At 46.6% G+C, this 20,557-nt stretch overlaps 1 protein-coding gene across 4 annotated transcripts in view; it reads left to right on the top strand.

The window, feature by feature from the left end:
• dnah7 (dynein, axonemal, heavy chain 7) overlaps positions 1-20,557 on the top strand; it is a 1,084,136-nt gene that overhangs the window by 468,536 nt on the left and 595,043 nt on the right. For all 4 annotated transcript variants that reach the window (XM_070875892.1, XM_070875893.1, XM_070875895.1 and 1 more), the window contains 2 exons: positions 18,322-18,570; positions 19,164-19,313. In XM_070875892.1, the coding sequence (XP_070731993.1) occupies positions 18,322-18,570; positions 19,164-19,313 (399 nt within the window). The remainder of the gene's footprint in view (positions 1-18,321; positions 18,571-19,163; positions 19,314-20,557) is intronic.

The raw sequence follows: 20,557 nt of genomic DNA, 5'->3' as shown, positions 1-20,557 counted from the left end.
GGGCAGGAAAAAGTGTGGGAGAGCCATAGTGGTAGGGGATTCTATTGTAAGGGGAATAGATAGACGTTTCTGTGGCCGCAATTGAGACTCCAGGATGGTATGTTGCCTCCCTGGTGCAAGAGTCAAGAATGTCTTGGAGCGGCTGCAGCGCATTCTGGAGGGGGAGGGCGAACAGCCAGTTGTTGCGGTGCATATAGGTGCCAACGATATAGGTAAAAAATGGGATGAGGTCCTACGAGCTGAATTTTAGGGAGCTAGGAGTTAAATTAAAAAATAGGATGTCAAAGGTAGTAATCTCAGGATTGCTACCAGTGCCACATGCTAGTCAGAGTACCAATTGCAGGATAGCTAAGATGAATACGTGGCTTGAGGAATGGTGCAAGAGGGAGGGATTCAAATTCCTGGTACATTGGAGCCAGTTCTGGGGGAGGTGGGACCAGTACAAACCAGACAGTCTGCACCCAGGCAGGACCGGAACCAATGTCCTCGGGGGAGTGTTTCCGAGTGCTGTTGGGGAGGGGTTAAACTAATATGGCAGGGGGATGGGAACCTATGCAGGGAGACAGAGGGAAGTAGAATGGGGGCAGAAGCAAAAGATAGAAAGAAGAAAAGTAAAAGTGGAGGGCAGATAAACCCAAGGCAAAAATCAAAAAGGGCCACATTACAGCAACATTCTAAAGAGGCAAAGGGTGTTAAAAAGACAAGCCTGAAGGCCCTGTGCCTCAATGCGAGGAGTATTTGTAATAAGGTGGACGAATTAAATGTGCAGGCAGCTATTAACAAATATGATATAATTGGCATTACGGAGACATGGCTCCAGGGTGACCAAGGCTGGGAACTCAATATCCAGGGGTATTCAACATTCAGGAAGGATAGACATATAGGAAAAGGTGGTGGGGTAGCGTTGCTGGTTAAAGAGGAAATTAATGCAATAGTAAGGAAAGACATTAGCTTGGATGATGTGGAATCTGTATGGGTAGAGCTGTGGAATACCAAAGGGCAGAAAACAATTGTGAGAGTTGTGTACAGACCACCAAACAGTAGTAGTGAGGTTGGGGACAGCATCAAACAAGAAATTAGGGATGCATGCAATAAAGGTACAGCAGTTATCATGGGCGAATTTAATCTACATCTTGATTGGGCTCACCAAACTGGTAGCAGTGCGGTGGAGGAGGATTTCCTGGAGTGTATTTGGGATGGTTTTCGAGACCAATATGTCGAGGAACCAACTAGAGGGCTGGCCATCCTAGACTGGGTGATGTGTAATGAGAAAGGACTAATTAGCAATCTTGTTGTGCGAGGCCCCTTGGGAAAGAGTGACCATAATATGGTAAAATTCTTTATTAAGATGGAGAGTGACACAGTTAATTCATAAACTAGACTCCTGAACTGAGGGAAAGGTAACTTCGATGGTATGAGACGTGAACTGACTAGAATAGACTGGCGAATGATACTTAAAGGGTTGACGGTGGATAGGTAATGGCAAACATTTAAAGATCACACATGGCATGTATTCAACTGTCATTGTAACCCGTGTATAAGCTGACCTAAGTTGTACACCTTGAGAACACTGACCACAGGGGGCAAATTTGTGGGAGACACTCCTAACCTGGACTTTCCGGTATAAAAGGGGAAGCTCCACCCACCGTCTCTCTCTTGAGGTCTTGGTAATAAATGTAACTGGTCACAGAGTGATCTTCTCTCAAGTGTGGGCCTCGTGTGCATTTCTACTGCATAGTAAGGGCATATTATTGGCGACGAGAAACTGGGATTTAAACCACGCGAGCATGGCCACTAGCAGCATAGAAGAGAGGTACTGTGTTGGTGATGATTGGGACGACTTTATTGAGAGACTACAGCAAAGTTTTGTCACTAAAGAATGGTTGGGACAAGATTCAGCCGACAAACGCAGGGCTCATCTCCTGATGGTTTGTGGATGCAGAACATACTCCCTGATGAAGGATCTTCTAGCGCCAGAGAAGCTGGCGGACAAGACGTTCGAAGAGCTCAATAAGTTGATCGGGGAACACCTTAAACCACCGAGCATCATGCACATGGCAAGACACCGGTTTTACACGCACCGGCGGCGAGAAGGGCAAAGTGTTCCAGACTTCTTGGCAGATCTCTGGTGACTGGCGAGCCTGTGTAAGTTCCCAGATGCATGCAGAGCGGAGATGCTGCAAGACTTTTTTATTGAGGGCATCAGGCACGCTGGGGTTTTCAGGAAACTGATTGAGACCAAAGACTTGACCTTGGAAGCGGCAGCTATGATAGCCCAGACATTTATCTCAGGAGAGGAAGAGACCAGAATGATTCATGGCAACAATCTTGGCTCAAATGCGGCAAAAGACCAGGGAGTCAACATTGTTAACACGGCACACAGTTCTCTCGGCAGACAAGGGCAATCGGACATTCCCCAGCATGCAGGCGAACCCAAAGGGGGAATTCAACAGAGACAATGGCTAGCTGAACGGCGATTCATGCCATCGCAATGGACAATGCGGCCAGTAATGGAGCCATCAACACCTGTTAATGGTGCGCTTAAGGACAGTTACAGAGATGGTCAGAGACGATCAACTGGTAATGGACATTTTGTTTCCGACAATGGGGCCTCTAGCTCATGCTGGAGGTGTGGAGGCAAACACCCAGCCAGAACTTGCAGGTATCAGCAACATACCTGCAGAAACTGCAACGTCAGCGGACACTTGATGTGTATGTGCAGGAAGCCTGCAGCAAGGTTGATGTACGAGGAGTGCGGGCCCGATATAAGCCCTACGAGGCCAAATGAATACTGGAGAAAAGTTCAGCAAGTTCATGTGGAGCACATATACAGTTCACACACCAGGATGCCACCGATAATGATGAAAGTGCTCCTCAATGGCATCCCAGTATTAATGGAGCTAGACACGGGGGCCAGCCAGTCCCTGATGAGTATCAAACACAAGTTGTGGGCATCCAAGGCCAGGAGCCCAAAATTATTGCCGATTGACGCACAGCTACGGACATATACAAAGGAGATCATTCCAGTGCTAGGCAGCGCCACGGTAGTCGTGACCCACAAAGATTCGGGGAACAGATTGCCACTCTCGATTGTCCCAGGGGATGGTCCCGCACTGCTGGGGAGGAGTTGGCTTGCTGTCATGAACTGGAAATGGGGCAATGTCAATGCAATTTCTTCTGTGGAGTGAATATCATGCTCACAGATCCTGGACAAATTTGACTCACTATTTCAACCCAGCATTGGCACTTTCATGGGGACCAAGGTAGTAATTCACATAAACCCGGACGCCAGGCCAGTACACCACAAGGCCAGAGCGGTGCCGTACATGATGCGGGAAAAGATAGAATGCGAATTGGACCGCCTGCTGAGGGAAGGCATCATCTTGCCAGTCGAATTCAGTGACTGGGCGAGCCCGATCGTGCCGCTGTTCAAGGCGGATGGGTCAGTCAGGATATGTGGCGATTACAAGGCCACCATCAATCGGGTGTCACTCCAAGACCAGTACCCGCGACCGAGAGCAGAGGACCTCTTTGTGACGCTATCCTGTGGCAAAGTTTTTTCAAAATTGGACCTGACCTCAGCTTACATGACCTAGGAGCTGGCAAGTGAGTCGAAGAAGCTGACCACCATCACGACACACAAGGGGTTGTTTGAGTATAACAGATGTCCGTTCGGGATTCGTTCGGCCGCCGCGATCTTTCAGCGAAATATGGAAAGCCTCCTCAAGTCGATTCCAAGGACGGTGGTTTTTCAAGACGACATCCTCATCACGGGTCGCGATACTGAAGAACACCTCCACAACCTGGAGGAGATGCTACGCAGACTGGACCAGGTAGGGCTGCGACTGAAAAAGACGAAGTGCGTCTTCTTAGCTCCAGAGGTAGAATTCCTGGGGAGGAGGGTAGCAGCAGACGGGGTCAGACGTACTGCATCCAAAATGGAAGCGATCCAGAGAGCACCCAGACCCCGTAACACGATGGAGCTGCGTTCGTTCCTGGGGCTCCTGAACTATTTTGGCAACTTTCTTCCTAAATTGAGCACGCTATTAGAGGTGCTACATGTGCTCCTACACAAAGGTCGTGATTGGGTCTTGGGGGACAGCCAGGAAAGGGCTTTTGATAGAGCACACAATTTGCTGTGCTCCAACAAACTGTTAACGTTATATGACCCATGTAAGAAACTAGTTTTAACGTGTTATGCGTCATTCAATGGGGTCGGGTGTGTGTTGCAGCATGTGAATGCCAATGGTCAGTTACAGCCGGTAGCTTATGCCTCCCGAAGTCTGTCCCAGGCAGAAAGGGGCTACAGGATGGTAGAAAAGGAAGCGCTAGCATGTGTATATGCAGTAAAAAAAATGCACCAGTACCTGTTTGGCAGGAAATTTGAGCTGGAGACAGATCACAAACCCCTAACGTCCCTTTTGGCCGACAACAAGGCCATAAATGCGAATGCACCGGCCCACGTACAGAAGTGGGCACTTACCTTAGCCGCCTATGACTACACAATTCGGCACAGACCGGGCACTGAAAAGTGTGCCGATGCACTCAGCAGGCTACCACTAGCCACCACTGAGGGGGCAGCTGAGCATGATGCTGAGATGGTCATGGCTGTTGAAGCTTTCGAAAGCGAAGGCTCACCTGTGACAGCCCGTCAGATTAAAGTCTGGACAAATAAAGACCCGCTACTGTCTTTAGTTAAGAAATGTGTCCTGAATGGGGACTGGGCAGCCACGTATGAGGCATGCCCTGAGGAGTTTCAACCGTTTCATGGCGCAAGGATGAACTCTCGATTCAAGCCGATTGCCTACTGTGGGGAAACCGAGTAGTCATGCCCCAGAAGGGCAGAGAGGTGTTTATCAGAGAACTTCACAATGAGAACCCGAGTATTGTCATGATGAAGGCAGTTGCCAGGTCACACGTTTGGTGGCCAGGGATAGATGCAGACCTGGAACTTTGTGTTCGCAGGTGCAACACATGTGTTCAGCTGGGCAACGCACCCAGGGAAGCCCCCCTTAGCCCCTGGTCCTGGCCCGCCAAGCCATGGTCACGCATCCATGTGGACTACGCAGGTCCTTTCATGGGAAAAATGTTTTTGGTTGTAGGTGATGCCTACTCCAAATGGATTGAGTGTGCCATTTTAAATTCAAGCACATCCTCTGCCATGTAGAAAGTCTATGGGCAATGTTCGCCGCCCATGGTCTACCGGACGTCTTGGTCAGCGACAATGGCCCGTGCTTCACAAGTACTGAATTCCAGGACTTCATGGCAGGCAATGGAATCAACCATGTCAGAACGGCACCGTTCAAGCCGGCTTCAAACGGCCAGACGGAACGAGCAGTGCAGATAATCAAACAGGGGATGCTCAGAATCCAAGGGGGTTCCCTACAAAGCCGCTTATCACGCCTCCTGTTGGCCAATAGATCCCGACCACACTCGCTCACAGGGGTTCCACCCGCAGAGCTGCTAATGAAAAGGACACTCAAAACCAGGTTATCCCTTATACACCCTACTATGAAAGAAATTGTTGAGAGCAGGCGTCAGTCACAATGTGACTACCATGACAGGAATGCGAGGGCGCGATGTATTAATGTCAATGACCCTGTTTTTGTCCTTAATTACGCTGCAGGGCCCAAATGGCTTGCAGGCACTGTGATTGCCAAAGAGGGGAATAGGGCTTTGGTAGTTAAACTTACCAATGGACAAATCTGCCGCAAACACGTGGATCAAACTAAAAAGAGGTTCAGAAACCCCATGGAAGAAGCAGAGGAAGAACACGACATAGAGTTTACTCAACCACAGGTGACCGAACACCGGAACCAAGTGGAGGAGAGCCTCATCACTGTGGGCAGTCCGGACAGGCCTGAGGCACCGCAAACAGCAGACACTCAGGCCAGCGCCCAACAACCGGAGCCCAACTCAGGTGTTCTACAAGGGAGCGTAAACCACTAGAGAGACTTAACCTGTGATCCCAATAAGACTTTGGCGGGGGAGGTGATGTTGTGGTATTCAACTGTCATTGTAACCCATGAATAAGCTGACCTAACTTGTACACTTTGAAAACACTGACCACAGGGGGCGAGCTTGTGGGAGACACTCCTAACCTGGACTTTCCGCTATAAAAGGGGATGCTCCACCCACCGTTTCTCTCTCTTGAGGTCTTGGTAATAAAGGTAACAGGTCACAGAGTGATCTTCTCAAGTGTGGGCCTCGTGTGCATTTATACTGTGTAGTAAGGACATATTAACCTGGATGAACTTCAACAGTTGTACATCCCGGTCTGGAGTAAAAATAAAATCGGGAAGGTGGCTCAACCATGGCTAACAAGGGAAATTAAGGAAAGTGTTAAATCCAAGGAAGAGGCACATAAATTGGCCAGAAAAAGCAGCAAACCTGAGGACTGGGAGAAATTTAGAATTCAGCAGAAGAGGACATAGGGTTTAATTAGGAGGGGGGAACTAGAGTATGAGAGGAAGCTTGCTGGGAAAATAAAAACTGACTGCAAAAGCTTCTATAGATATGTGAAGAGAAAAAGATTAGTGAAGACAAACATAGGTCCCTTGCAGTCAGAATCAGGTGAATTTATAATGGGGAACAAAGAAATGGCAGACCATTTGAACAAATACTTTGGTTCTTCTTCATGAAGGAAGACACAAATAACCTTCCGGAAATACTAGGGGACAGAGCGTCGAGTGAGAAGGAGGAACTGCAGGAAATCAGGAAATTGTGTACTTAAGGAAGTGGCCCTAGAAATAGTGGATGCATTGGTGATCATTTTCCAGCAGTCTATTGACTCTGGATTAGTTTCTATGGACTGGAGGGTAGCTAATGTAATACCACTTTTTTAGAAAGGAGGGAAGGAGAAAATGGGTAATTATAGACTGGTAAGCCTGACATCAGTTGTGGGGAAAATGTTGGAATCAATTATTAAAGATGAAACAGCAGTGCATTTGGAATATAGTGACAGGATGGGTCCAAGTCAGCATGGATTTATGAAAGGGAAATCATGCTTGACAAATCTTCTAGAATTTTTTGAGGATGTAATTTAGTAGAGTGGATAAGGGAGAACCAGTGGATGTGGTGTATTTGGACTTTCAAAAGGCATTTGACAAGGTCTCACACTAGAGATTGATATGCAAAATTAAAGCACATGTTATTGGGGGTAATGTATTGACGTGGATAGAGAACTGGTTGGCAGACAGGAAGCAGAGAGTCGGGATAAACGGGTCCTTTTCAGAATGGCAGACAGTGACTAGTTTGGTGCCACAGGGCTCAGTGCTGGAACTCCAGTTATTTACAATATACATCAATGATTTAGATGAAGGAATTAATTGTTTTCAGATGACACTAAGCTGGGTGGTGATGTGAGCTGCGAGGAGGATGACTTGGACAGGTTAGGTGAGTGGGCAAATGCATGGCAGATGCAGTATAATGTGGATAAATGTGAGATTATCCACTTTGGTGGCAAAAACACAAAGGCAGAATATTATCTGAATGGCAACAGATTAGGAAAAGGGGAGGTGCAACGAGACCTGGGTGTCATGGTACATCAGTCATTGAAAGTTGGCATGCAGGTACAGCAGGTGGTGTAGGCGGCAAATGGCATGTTGGCCTTCATAGCTAGGGGATTTGAGTATAGGAGTAGAGAGGTCTTATTGCAGTTGTACAAGGCCTTGGTGAGGTCTCACCTGGAATATTGTGTTCAGTTTTGGTCTCCTAATCTGAGGAAGGATGTTCTTGCGATTGAGGGAAGGTTCACCAGACTGATTCCCGGGATGGCAGGACTGACGTGGGAGGAGAGACTGGATCAACTATATTTACTGGAATTTAGAAGAATGAGAGGGGATATCATAGAAACATATTATATACTGACAGGACTAGACAGGTTAGATGCATGAAGAATGTTCCCGATGTTGGGAAAGTCCAGAACCAGAGGACACAGTCTAAGGATAAGGGGTAAGCCATTTAGGACCGAGATGAGGAGAAACTTCTTCACTCACAGAGTTGCTAACCTGTGGAATTCTCTTCTGCAGAGAGTTGTTGATGCCAGTTCATTGGATATATTCAAAAGGGAGTTAGATATGGTCCTTACGGCTAAAGGGATCAAGGGGTATGGAAAGAAAGCAGGAAAGGGGTACTGAGGTGATGATCATAAGAACATAAGAATTAGAAACAGGAGTAGGCCATCTAGCCCCTCGAGCCTGCTCTGCCATTCAACAAGATCATGGCTGATCTGGCCGTGGACTCAGCTCCACTTACCCGCCCGCTCCCCGTAACCCTTAATTCCCTCATTAGTTAAAAATCTATCTATCTGTGACTTGAATATATTTAATGAGCTAGCCTCAACTGCTTCCTTGGGCAGAGAATTCCACAGATTCACAACCCTCAGAGAAGAAATTCCTTCTCAACTCGGTTTTAAATTGGCTCCCCCATATTTTGAGGTTGTGCCCCCTAGTTCTAGTCTCCCTGACCAGTGGAAACAACCTCTCTGCCTCTATCTTGTCTATCCCTTTCATTATTTTAAATGTTTCTTTAAGATCCCCCTCATACTTCTGAACTCCAATGAGTAAAGACCCAGTCTACTCAATCTATCATCATAAGGTAACCCCCTCATCTCCGAAATCAGCCTCGTGAATTGTCTCTGTACCCCCTCCAAGGCTAGTATATCCTTCCTTAAGTAAGGTGACCAAAACTGCACGCAGTACTCCAGGTGCGGCCTCACCAATACCCTATACAGTTGCAGAGGACCTCCCTGCTTTTGTACTCCATCCCTCTCGCAATGAAGGCCAACATTGCATTCGCCTTCCTGATTACCTGCTGCACCTGCAAACTAACTTTTTGGGATTCATGCACAAGGACCCCCAGGTCCCTCTGCACCGCAGCATGTTGTAATTTCTCCCCATTCAAATAATATTCCCTTTTACTGTTTATTTTCCCAACGTGGATGACCTCAAACTTTCCGACATTGTATTCCATCTGCCAAACCTTAGCCCATTCGCTTAACCTATCCAAATCTCTTTGCAGCCTTTCTGTGTCCTCTACACAACCTGCTTTCCCACTAATCTTTGTGTCATCTGCAAATTTTGTTACACTACACTCTGTCCCCTCAGCCATGATCTTATTTAATGGTGGTGCAGCCTCGAAGGGCTGAATGGCCTACTCCTGCACCTATTTTCTATGTTTCTATCTATGTTTGTATGATCCATCATGAATATAAACATAGCCCCAAAGCAGAGGGGACAGCAGAAGCAGAGTCGCAAAAAAGTTAATGCCGGGGCACTTAGAGACCCAGCTAAGAGAGCCCTATACAGCCTGTGCCTCACAGCTAATCTGGCGGCCTTGATGACCGTGAGATGCTGAATGCCCACAGCGCTTGGTCTGCTCTCCAGGTCTCCATAACCAGTGCCGGTGAAGAGACACTTGGATACTCAACCAGAAAACACCAGGATTGGTTTGATGGAAAATGATCAGGAGATCCAAGAACTTATAGATCGTACTCGGAGAGCATTTCTGAGCCTCAAGCAGCAACCCAACTCGGGAGCTGCAAAGCAACGTTACAGGCGGCTCAAGGCTGATGTCTAACAAAAAACCTGGGCCTAAAGAACAGGTGATACAACAACTGGCTGACAGCCACGCTATGCGAGAATTCTTCATTGCAGTCAAGGCCACCTACGGTCCAAACTCCCAAGGCCCCCCCCACTCCTGGCCAAGAACGGAGAAACACTCATCAAGGACACCGAGGCTGTCAGGGCCTGCTGGAAGGAGCACTTTGAAGATCTCCTCAGTCGAGACTCTGCCTTTGACTCGAGTGTTCTCAACTCCATCCCGCAGCATGCAACCCGCCACCACCTCAGTGAAACCCCAACACTGCACGAGGTAGGCAAAGCCATAAAACAGCTCAAGAATAACAAGGCTATGGGTGCGGATGGAATTCCTGCTGAGGCGCTAATGTATGGCAGAGAGGAGCTGTTGGCACGGATACATGACCTCATCTCTCATTTGGAGGGAGGAGAACATGCCGGGAAATCTCAGAGATGCAGTGATCGTGACCATCTTTAAAAAGGGGGACAAGTCCGACTGCGGCAACTACAGGGGAATCTCCCTGCTATCAGCCACTGGGAAGGTTGTCGCTAGAGTTCTCCTCAACCATCTTCTCCCTGTGGTCGAGGAGCTCCTCTCTGAATCACAGTGCGGATTTCGTCCCCTACGGGGCACAATGGACATGATCTTTGCAGCGCGACAGCTGCAGGAAAATTGTAGGGAGCAGCGCCAGCCCTAAAACATGGCCTTTTTCGATCTTACAAAGGCCTTTGACACTGTCAACTGTGAGGGCTCATGGAGCGTCCTCTTCCATTTTGGATGCCCCCAAAAGTTTGTCAACATCCTTCGCTTGCTCCACGATGACATGCAGGCCGTGATCCTTACCGGCGGTTTCATTACAGATCCAATCCACATCTGGACCTGGGTCAAACAGGGCTGCATCATCGCTCCAACCCTCTTCTCAATCTTCCTTGCTGCCATGCTCCACCTCAAAATCAACAAGCTCCTCACTGGAGTGGAACTAAACTACAGAACCAGTGGGAAGCTGTTTAACCTATGCTGCCTCCAGGCCAGGTCCAAGATCACCCCAACCTCTGTCGTTGAGCTGCAGTATGCGGATGATGCCTGCATCTGCGCACATTCTGAGGCTGAACTCCAGGATATAGTTGATTTATTCATCGAGGCATATGAAAGCATGGGCCTTATGCTTAACATTCGTAAGACAAAGGTCCTCCACCTGTCTGTCCTCGCCGCACAGCACTGCCCCCCAGTCATCACGATTCACGGCGCGGCCCTCGACAACGTGGACCGCTTCCCTTACCTAGGGAGCCTTTTATCAACAAGGGCAGACATTGATGTGGAGTTTCAACATCGCCTCCAGTGCACCTGTGCAGCTTTCGGCCGCCTGCGGAAAAGAGTGTTCGAAGACCACGCCCTCAAATCTACCACCAAGCTCATGGTCTACAGGTCTGGTGTAATACCCACCCTCCTGTATGGATCAGAGGCATCGATGATGTACAGAAGACACCTCAAGTCACTGGTGATATATCACCAATGATGTCTCACCATGATCCTGCAAATCCCCTGGGAGGACAGGCACACCAACATCAGCGTCCTCACCCAGGCTAACAACCCCAGCATTGAAGCACTGACCTCACTCGATCAGCTTCGCTGGGCAGGCCACATAGTTCACATGCCAGACACGAGGCTCCCTTAGCAATTGCTCTAAGCGGAGCTCCTTTAAGGCAAAGGTGGGCAGCGGAAATGTTACAAGGACACCCTCAAAGTCTCCCTGGTAAAGTGCGACATCACCACTGACACCTTGGAGTCACTGGCTGAAGACCGCCCTAGGTGGAGAAAGTGCATCCGGGAGGGCGTTGAGCTCTTCGAATCTCAACACCGCGAGCATGAAGAGGTCAAGCGCAGGCAGCCGAAGGAGCGTGCGGTAAATCAGTCCCACCCAGCCCTTCTCTCGACGAATGTCTGTCCCACCTATGACAGGGTCTGTGGCTCTCACATTGGACTGTTCAGCCACCAAAGGACTCACTTTAGGAGTGGAAGCAAGTCTTCCGCGATTCCGAGGGACTGCCTATGATGATGATTCCTAAAGTTATCAGCCATCTTCGAGCCTGTGTGTTTGTGATGTTGTACCGAAAACATAAGTGGTGTATTTGGATTTCCAGAAGGCATTCGATAAGGTGCCACATAAGAGGTTACTGCACAAGATAAATATTCACGGGGTTGGGGTTAAAATATTCGCATGTATAGAGGATTGGCTAACTAACAGAAAACAGAGTTGGGATGTTTTCATGTCTATTTGTATTTACTCTGTACAGCCACTAGAGGGCTCATCCCCTGGTGTCCCTGGGATCCCATAATCCCTTGGGAGCACAGGTATTTAAGGAGGCTTCACAGGTTAGAGAGGCACTCTGGAGACCTGCAATAAAAGACTAAGGTCACACTTTACTTTGAGCTCACAGTGTTCAGCCTGACTCTTTCTCCATACACAACAACTGGCAACGAGATACAGATAGCGAACCCAAAGATGCAGGGAACAGTGGGCATCCTGGAGAAATTCTCAGAGGGAGATGTTTGGGAAACTTTTGTGGAGTGACTCAACCAATACTTCTTGGCCAACAAGCTAGAGGGAGAAGAGAGTGCTGCCAAACGAAGGCCGATCCTCCTCACTGTCTGTGGGACACCAACGTATGGCCTCATGAAGAATCTCCTCACTCCAGCGAAACCCATGGAGAAATCATATGACGATTTGTGCACACTGGTCCGAGAGCATTTGAACCCGAAGGAAAGTGTTCTGATGGTGAGGTACTGGTTCTACATCTATAAAAGGTCTGAAGGCCAGGAAGTGGCGAGTTATGTCGCCGAGCTAAGACGCCTTGCAAGACATTGCGAATTTGAAGGACATTTGGAGCACATGCTCAGAGACTTTTTCATACTTGGCATTGGCCACGAAACCATACTTCACAAACTTTTGACTATAGAAACCCCAACCTTGAGTAAGGCCATACCAATAGCCCAGGCATTCATTGCCACCAGTGACAATACGAAGCAAATTTCTCAGCACACAAGTGCTGCTACAAGTACTGTGAACAAAGTGATGTTGTTTTGGAATCGTAACGTACAGGGCAGGTCACACATACCTGCAGCTACATGTCCGCAGATGGCTCAGAGTCCACCATCAAGGGTGATGAATGCAAGGCCATTAACACCTTATTGGCGCTGCGGGGCAGATCATCGTTTCCATTCATGCCGATTCAAAGAGTACATTTTCAAGGGCCGTGGAACAATGGGACACCTCCAATGAGTGTGCAGGCGAGCTGCAGAGCCGGCTAAACCTGCAAAAGACCATGTTGCAGAGGACGACAGATCCACGGAAGATCACGGCGAACCAGAACCTCAGATCAAGGAGGCAGAGGTACATGGGGTGCACACATTCACCACGAACTGTTCCCCGATAATGCTGAATGTTGAACTAAATGGACTCCTGGTGTCACCGGAGCTGGACACGGGCCTGAGCCAGTCCATCATGGGCAAAAAGACTTTCGAAAGGTTGTGATGCAACAAGGTCTCAAGGCCAGTCTTAACTCCAGTTCGCACGAAACTAAGAACTTACACAAAAGAACTGATTCCTGTAATCGTCAGTGCTACCATAAAGGTCTTCTACGATGGAGCGGTGCACAAGCTATTACTTTGGGTGGTACCTGGCGATGGTCCCACGCTGCTTGGCAGGAGCTGGCTGGGAAAGATACGCTGGAACTGGGACGACGTCCGAGCACTATCGTCCGCTGATGACACTTTGTGTGCCCAGGTCTTAAACAAATTTCCTTCGCTGTTCGAACCAGGCATCGGGAAATTCCAAGGAGCAAAAGTGCAGATCCACCTAAATCCGGGGGCGCGACCCATCCATCACAAGGTGAGAGCAGTACCATACATGATGAGAGAAAGGGTAGAGATCGAGCTAGACTGGCTGCAAAGAGAGGGCATCATTTCCCCGATCGAGTTCAACGAGTGGGCCAGTCCTATCATCCCAGTCCTCAAGGGAGACGGCACCGCCAGAATCTGTGGGCGATTACAAAGTAACTATCAATCATTTCTCCCTGCAGGACCAATACCCACTACCAAAGGCTGATGACCTCTTTGTAACGCTGGCGGGAGGAAAGACGTTCACAAAGCTGGATCTGACTTCATCTACATTACGCAGGAACTGGAGGAATCATCGAAGGCCCTCACCTGCATCAATACGCACAAAGGTCTTTTTGTTTATAATAGATGCCCGTTTGGAATCCGATTGGCGGCAGCGATATTCCAGAGAAACATGGAAAGCTTACTGAAGTCGGTCCCGCACACTGTGCTCTTCCAGAATGACATCTTGGTCACAGGTCGAAAAACAGTCGAGCATCTGCAGAACCTGGAGGAGGTTCTTAGTCGACTCAACCACGTGGGGCTCAGGTTAAAACGCTCGAAATGCATTTTCCTGGCGCCTGAAGTGGAGTTCCTGGGAAGGAGGATTGCAGCAGACGACATCAGGCACACCAACGCGAAGATGGAGGCAATCAAGAATGCACCAAGGCCACAGAACGTGACGGAGTTGTGGTCGTTTGTGGGACTCCTGAACTACTTTGGTAACTTCTTACAGGGTCTCAGCACACTTTTAGAACCACTGCATGTCTTACTACGAAAAGGGGGCAAATGGGTTTGGGGCAAAAGCCAAGAAAATGCCTTTGTAAAAGCGTGACAATTGTTATGCTCAAACAAATTGCTTGTGTTGTATGATCCATGTAAGCGTTTGGTACTAGCATGTGATACGTCGTCATATGGCGTCGGGTGTGTATTACAACAAGCTAATGATTTTGGGAAACTGCAACCGGTTGTTTATGCATCCAGGAGTCTTTCTAAGGCTGAGAGAGCCTACAGCATGATTGAGAAAGAAGCGTTAGCGTGTGTCTGTGGGGTAAAGAAAATGCATCAATACCTGTTTGGGCTAAAATTCGAATTGGAAACTGACCATAAGCCACTTATATTCCTGTTCTCCGAGAGTAAAGGGATAAATACCAACGCATCGGCCTGCATCCAGAGATGGGCGCTCATGTTGTCCGCATACAACTACGCCATCTGCCACAGGCCAGGCACAGAAAACTGCCCCGATGCTCTCAGTAGGCTGCCATTGCCCATCACGGGGGTGGAAATGGCGCAGCCCGCAGATCTAGCCATGGTTATGGAAGCATTTGAGAGTGAACAATCACCTGTCACTGCCCGGCAGATCAAAACCTGGACAAGCCAGGACCCTTTATTATCTCAAGTCAAAAGCTGTGTGCTTCACGGAAGCTGGTCCAGTGTCCCAGTGGAAATGCAGGAAGAGATAAAGCCGTTCCAGCGGCGCAAAGATGAAATGTCTGTACAGGCAGACTGCCTTCTATGGGGTAATCGAGTAGTGGTCCCCAAGAAGGGCAGAGACACCTTCGTCAATGACCTCCACAGTACCCACCCAGTCATCGTAATGATGAAAGCGATAGCCAGATCTCACGTGTGGTGGCCTGGTATCGATGCGGACTTAGAGTCCTGCATTCACAGATGTAATACATGCTCACAGTTAAGCAATGTACCCAGAGAGGTGTCGCTAAGTTTATGGTCTTGGCCCTCGAAACCGTGGTCTAGGATACACGTCGACTATGCAGGCCCATTTTTGGGTAAAATGTTCCTTATGGTTGTAGACACGTACTCCAAGTGGATTGAATGTGAGATAATGTCAGCTAGCACATCCGCTGCCACTACTGAAAGCCTGCGGGCCATGTTTGACACGCAGGGCCTACCCGATGTCCTGGTGAGCGACAACGGGCCATGTTTTACCAGTGCTGTGTTCAAAGAATTCATGACCCATAACGGGATCAAACATGTCACATCTATCCCGTTTAAACCAGCGTCCAATGGTCAGGCAGAGAGAGCAGTGCAAACCATCAAGCAAGGCTTGAAGAGGGTAACTGAAGGCTCACTGCAGACTCGCCTATCCCGAGTCCTGCTTAGATAACGCATGAGACCCCACTCACTCACTGGGATCCCACCTGCTGAACTGCTCATGAAAAGAACACTTAAGACAAGGCTCTCGTTAGTTCACCCTGATCTACATGAACAGGTAGAGAGCAGGTGGCTTCAACAAAGTGCATACCATGATAGCGCAAATGTGTCACGCGAGATTGTAATCAATGATCCTGTATTTGTATTAAATTATGGACAATGTCCCAAGTGGCTTCCCGGCACTGTCGTGGCCAAAGAGGGGAGCAGGGTGTTTCGGGTCAAACTTTCAAATAGACTCATTCACCGGAAACACTTGGACCAAATCAAACTCAGATTCACAGACTATCCTGAGCAACCCACCTTGGACCCTACCTTTTTTGATCCCCCATCATACACACCAGTGGCAACCGGCACCACGGTTGATCACGAAGCAGAACCCATCATCCACAGCAGCCCAGCAGGTCCCAACACACCAGGAAGGCCAGCTGCACAGTAGCCCAGCGAGGGCCCAACAAATGATTCAACAATACCAGCTTTCACACCGAGACGATCAACCAGGGCAAGAAGGACCCCAGTTTCACTCATTTTGTAAATAGTTACACTATTGACTTTGGGGCGGAGTGTTGTCATGTATGTATACTTGTATTTACTATGTACAGCCACCAGAGGGCTCATCCCCTGGAGTCCCAAGGGATCCCATAATCCCTTGGGAGCGCAGGTATTTAAGGAGGCTTCACAGGTTGGAGAGGCACTATAGAGACCTGCAATAAAAGACTAAGGTCACCCTTTACTTTGAGCTCACAGTGTTCAGTCTGACTTTTTCTCCATTCACAACACGGGATAAATGGATCATTTTCATGTTGGCAAACAATAATTAGTGGGGTGCCGCTGGGATCGGTGCTAGGTCCTCACAATCTATATTAATGACTTGGATGAAGGGACCGAGTGTAATGTAGCCAAGTTTGCTGATGCAACGATGGGTGAGAAAACAAATTGTGAGGGGGACACAAAAAATCTGCAAAGGGATATAGACAGGCTCAGGGAGTGGGCAAAAATTTGGCAGATGGAGTATAATGGAGGAAAGTGCGAGGTTATTCACTTTGTTAAAAAAAAATAAACAAACAAATTATTAATTAAAAGGAGAAAAATTACAAAATGCTGCAGTACAGAGGGACCTGGGAGATCTTGTGCATGAAACATAAAAACTTAGTATGCAGGTACAGTAAGTAATCAGGAAGGCAAATGGAATGTTGGCCTTTATTGCAAGCAGAGTAATGTTGGCCAGTATAAAAGCAGAGAAATCATGTACAGGATATTGGTGAGGCCAAACCTGGAGTACTACATACAGTTTTGGTCTCCATATTTAAGGAAGGATATACTTGCATTGGAGGCTGTTCAGAGAAGGTTCAATAGGTTGATTCTGGAGATGAGGGGGTTGACTTATGAAGATCGTTTGGGTCTATACACATTGAAGTTCAGAAGAATGAAAGGTGATCTTATTGAAACGTATAAGATAATGAGGGGGCTCGTCAAGGTGGATGCAGAGAGGATATAACTAGGGGACGTAGTCTCCGAATAAGGCCCCACTCATTTAAAACTGAGATGAGAAATTTCTTCTGAGTGTTTTAAATCTGTGGAATTTCCTGCTGCAGAAAGCTGTGGAGGCTGGGTCATTGAATATATTTAAGGCGGAGGTAGACACATTTTTGAGTGATAAAGGAGTAAAGGGTTATGGGGAGCGGGCAAGGAAGTAGAGCTGAGTCCATGATCAGATCAGCTATGATTTTATTGAATGGCGGAGCAGGCTCGAGGGGCCAAATGGACTACTCCTGTTCCTATTTCTTATGTTCTTATGTTCACAACCTTTGGCTGATTCACAACTCTGCTCCCTGAATCTTCTGCTTTCAGCCCCACACACCCTTACCAAGCTACACAAGTTCCCTGTATCACGAAGAATTGATTTTAGAATCCTCCTCCCATTTTCAAATCTATCCATAGCCTGACTCTGCTCTGTCTGAGTTATCTTCTCCAGTTATATGCCCCAGCACGTGCGTTGCATTCCTTTGACTCTGGATTACTACTTGTTTGCTGACCCCTTCTGTTCCATCATTGAAATCTGAGCCTTCAGTCATGATGCCCTCATTATAAACCATACCACCATGTTACCTTTCTCCTTACCTTGTAAAATGCTCCTGTGATCTTATCCCATTTATCTTCAGTCCCTCCAACTAAATTTTTGCACTTGCTGCTCAGTGTCCACTTCAATCCATTGTAAAATGTTGCCATGTTACATGAAGGGCACTATATAAATATTAGTTGCAGCTGCACAATTATGTGCTTGTATATTTGCATGTATTGTGGCTCTTCTGTGAATGAACTAATATGTTACTGTGTGGTTCCTCTTGAATAAGATTGCCAATATCATGCTTCCGAGGTACAGAACCTACGATAACAATTTACACCATTGTCTAGTGATCTCCTCCAGGTATTGTTTAAGTCAACTATTTGGACTGAATCACAAGTCATTCATTTTAAGTCAAAAATTCAATTAAAATTGTCTTTGAACCTCTAGAGACAAATAATCTGTCTCACAAAGCACAGTCACTCCTAATGAAAATTAATAGACTCACTGTACCACATACTTTGATGCTTTGCTGGTACTTTGAGCAATAGAACACAATAGATCTGTTGTGAGGCAAGTATTCAGGCAGCTATTTAACATGTATTATACTGTAGTATATTTTATATTGCTAGGGAATCACTTCAGATTTGTTTCCTGGAATAAAACTACCAAAACCTGACTACCGTGTCTTGCTGGAAGCAATCAAAGAGAATTGTGAACACATGAATTTGCAAATGACTGAATTCTTCTCACAAAAGATCTTACAAATCTATGAAATGATGATTGTGCGTCATGGTTTTATGATTGTTGGAGAACCATTTGGTGGAAAGACGTCAGCTTATAGAGTACTGGCTGCTGCTTTACATGATATTTGTGAAAAGGTAGAAATGAACACTGAATCACTGACTAATGTATCTTCATTTATTTCATTGTTGTCAGTCAGTTGTAGTTTATAATTAATATATTTTGGACAAATACATAGGTCAAATTAATGTTTCAGTTACATAACTTATATTAATGAATTGTAAAACATTTAGCTATATCTTATGTCATTTATCTAATCATATATATTGGTAATATAATGCAAATTTACAAAACAGAAGGATATGGCCAAGAAATCATCCCTTAGCTAATGAGAAGATTCACTATTCTAATTGTCAAACATGTAAATTATGTAATGATGTGGGTTATTGCACACTGGGTCACTATCCCAACATGACGAAATTATGTATTTTATTGAACAATGGAAATATTAGCAGCATGTTGTAAGATTATGTTTTGCCTATTATTGTGCCATAGTAATGCACCTCATTTTCATCCAACACCACTGCCTTAAATTGACCAGTTATGCAATATGATATAATTTCTTTTACCATCACTTAAAGTTAGTAATTATTTTTTTTTGCATACTACTCTCTATATCAATGATGTCAATCAAATAGTTCTGCAAAATGTTGTATTATTTTTTGTCTAGGGGCTTCTAGAGGAAAACAAGGTTCAAATTACAGTTATTAATCCCAAGGCCATCACTATGGGTCAGCTGTATGGTCAGTTTGATAAGGTGTCGCATGAATGGTCAGATGGCATTCTGGCTGTTAGTTACAGAGCATTTGCTGTTTCTTCTGTAAGTATTTGTGAATTATGTTAGTTTGAAGCTTTACAAAACAAATATTAAAGTACTATTACATGTAGGAAGTTTTGAAACCCTGAAACAAAAGTATTTAGTATTTCAGAATGGACTAATACTTCTAAATGTATGTAAAAAAAAAAATAAGACTTGCATTTCTATAGTGCCTTTCACAACCTCAGGACCTCCCAAATCACTTTACAGCCAATGAAGTACTTTTGAAGTGTAGTCACTATTGTAATGTACGAAATGCGACAGCCAATTTATACACAGCAAGGTCCCACAAACAGCAATGTTATAATGACTTGATAATCGGTTTTAGTGGTTGGGGGATAAATATGGGTCAGGGCACTGAGGAGCACTCTCTTGCTGTTCTTCAAATAGTGCCGTAGAATCTTTTACATCCATTTGAGAGGACAGTTTAACGACTCACCTGAAAGACGGCAACTCCGACAGTGCTACACTCCCTCAGTATTGCCCTTGATATTTTGCTTGCGGTCTCTGGAGTGGGACTTGAACGCACAACCTTCTGACTCAGAGGAAATAAGTTTATTGCTCAAATCAATCTGGATACTTGTAACTATCCATTTATATATAAAAAAATATCTGTTTGTAATACTGTGTTATTGTTAACTGCAATGAGCCTCTAACATTACCTAATATTCCGTGTCAACCACGTGAAACCGTGGATGAATCCAATCCCAACATTTGTTCTCTTCCCCCCAACCCTCCCGCCACCCCCTCCACCCACTCCCAAACTACATGACATCACTGACTAATCACAAGTTTATATAAGATAACTGCAGATGAGGAAAGCCATTTAGCGCACCCTAGTTCATCTATCCAAAAAGACCCAGTGGGCTAAATTATGCAGGGCCTCAGGAACGTGATACAGGATTAAATGGCGGCCGTTGCTTCCAATGCAGGCAGCACGCCAACTTCGTGCTGCATGCAGCCAACGCTAACCGCATTGTTGACTGGCCGCATGCATCAGCAGGAACCCAAAATTGTGCAAGACTAGCATAATTTAAATCCAGCCTGCACAACTTAAAGCCAGCCTGTACCTCTTTAAGGGGAGGTGGCTGGAGCAGTTGCTGGAACTTGTTGTAGAACCCATTCTGATGTGGAAAAAGACTGAATGGTGGCACAACTTGGCAGAGAGTGGGCTCCAAGATTTTCCAATGCTGCACTGGAGGCCTTGGTGGAGGAGATGGAGAGGAGTAGAAATGTGCTCTATCCAC

This window comes from Pristiophorus japonicus, chromosome 3 (assembly GCF_044704955.1).
Source record: "Pristiophorus japonicus isolate sPriJap1 chromosome 3, sPriJap1.hap1, whole genome shotgun sequence".
Taxonomy (NCBI): Eukaryota; Metazoa; Chordata; class Chondrichthyes; family Pristiophoridae; genus Pristiophorus; species Pristiophorus japonicus.
Note: the sequence above shows the minus strand (reverse complement) of the source record. Positions and strands in the feature narration are given on the sequence as shown.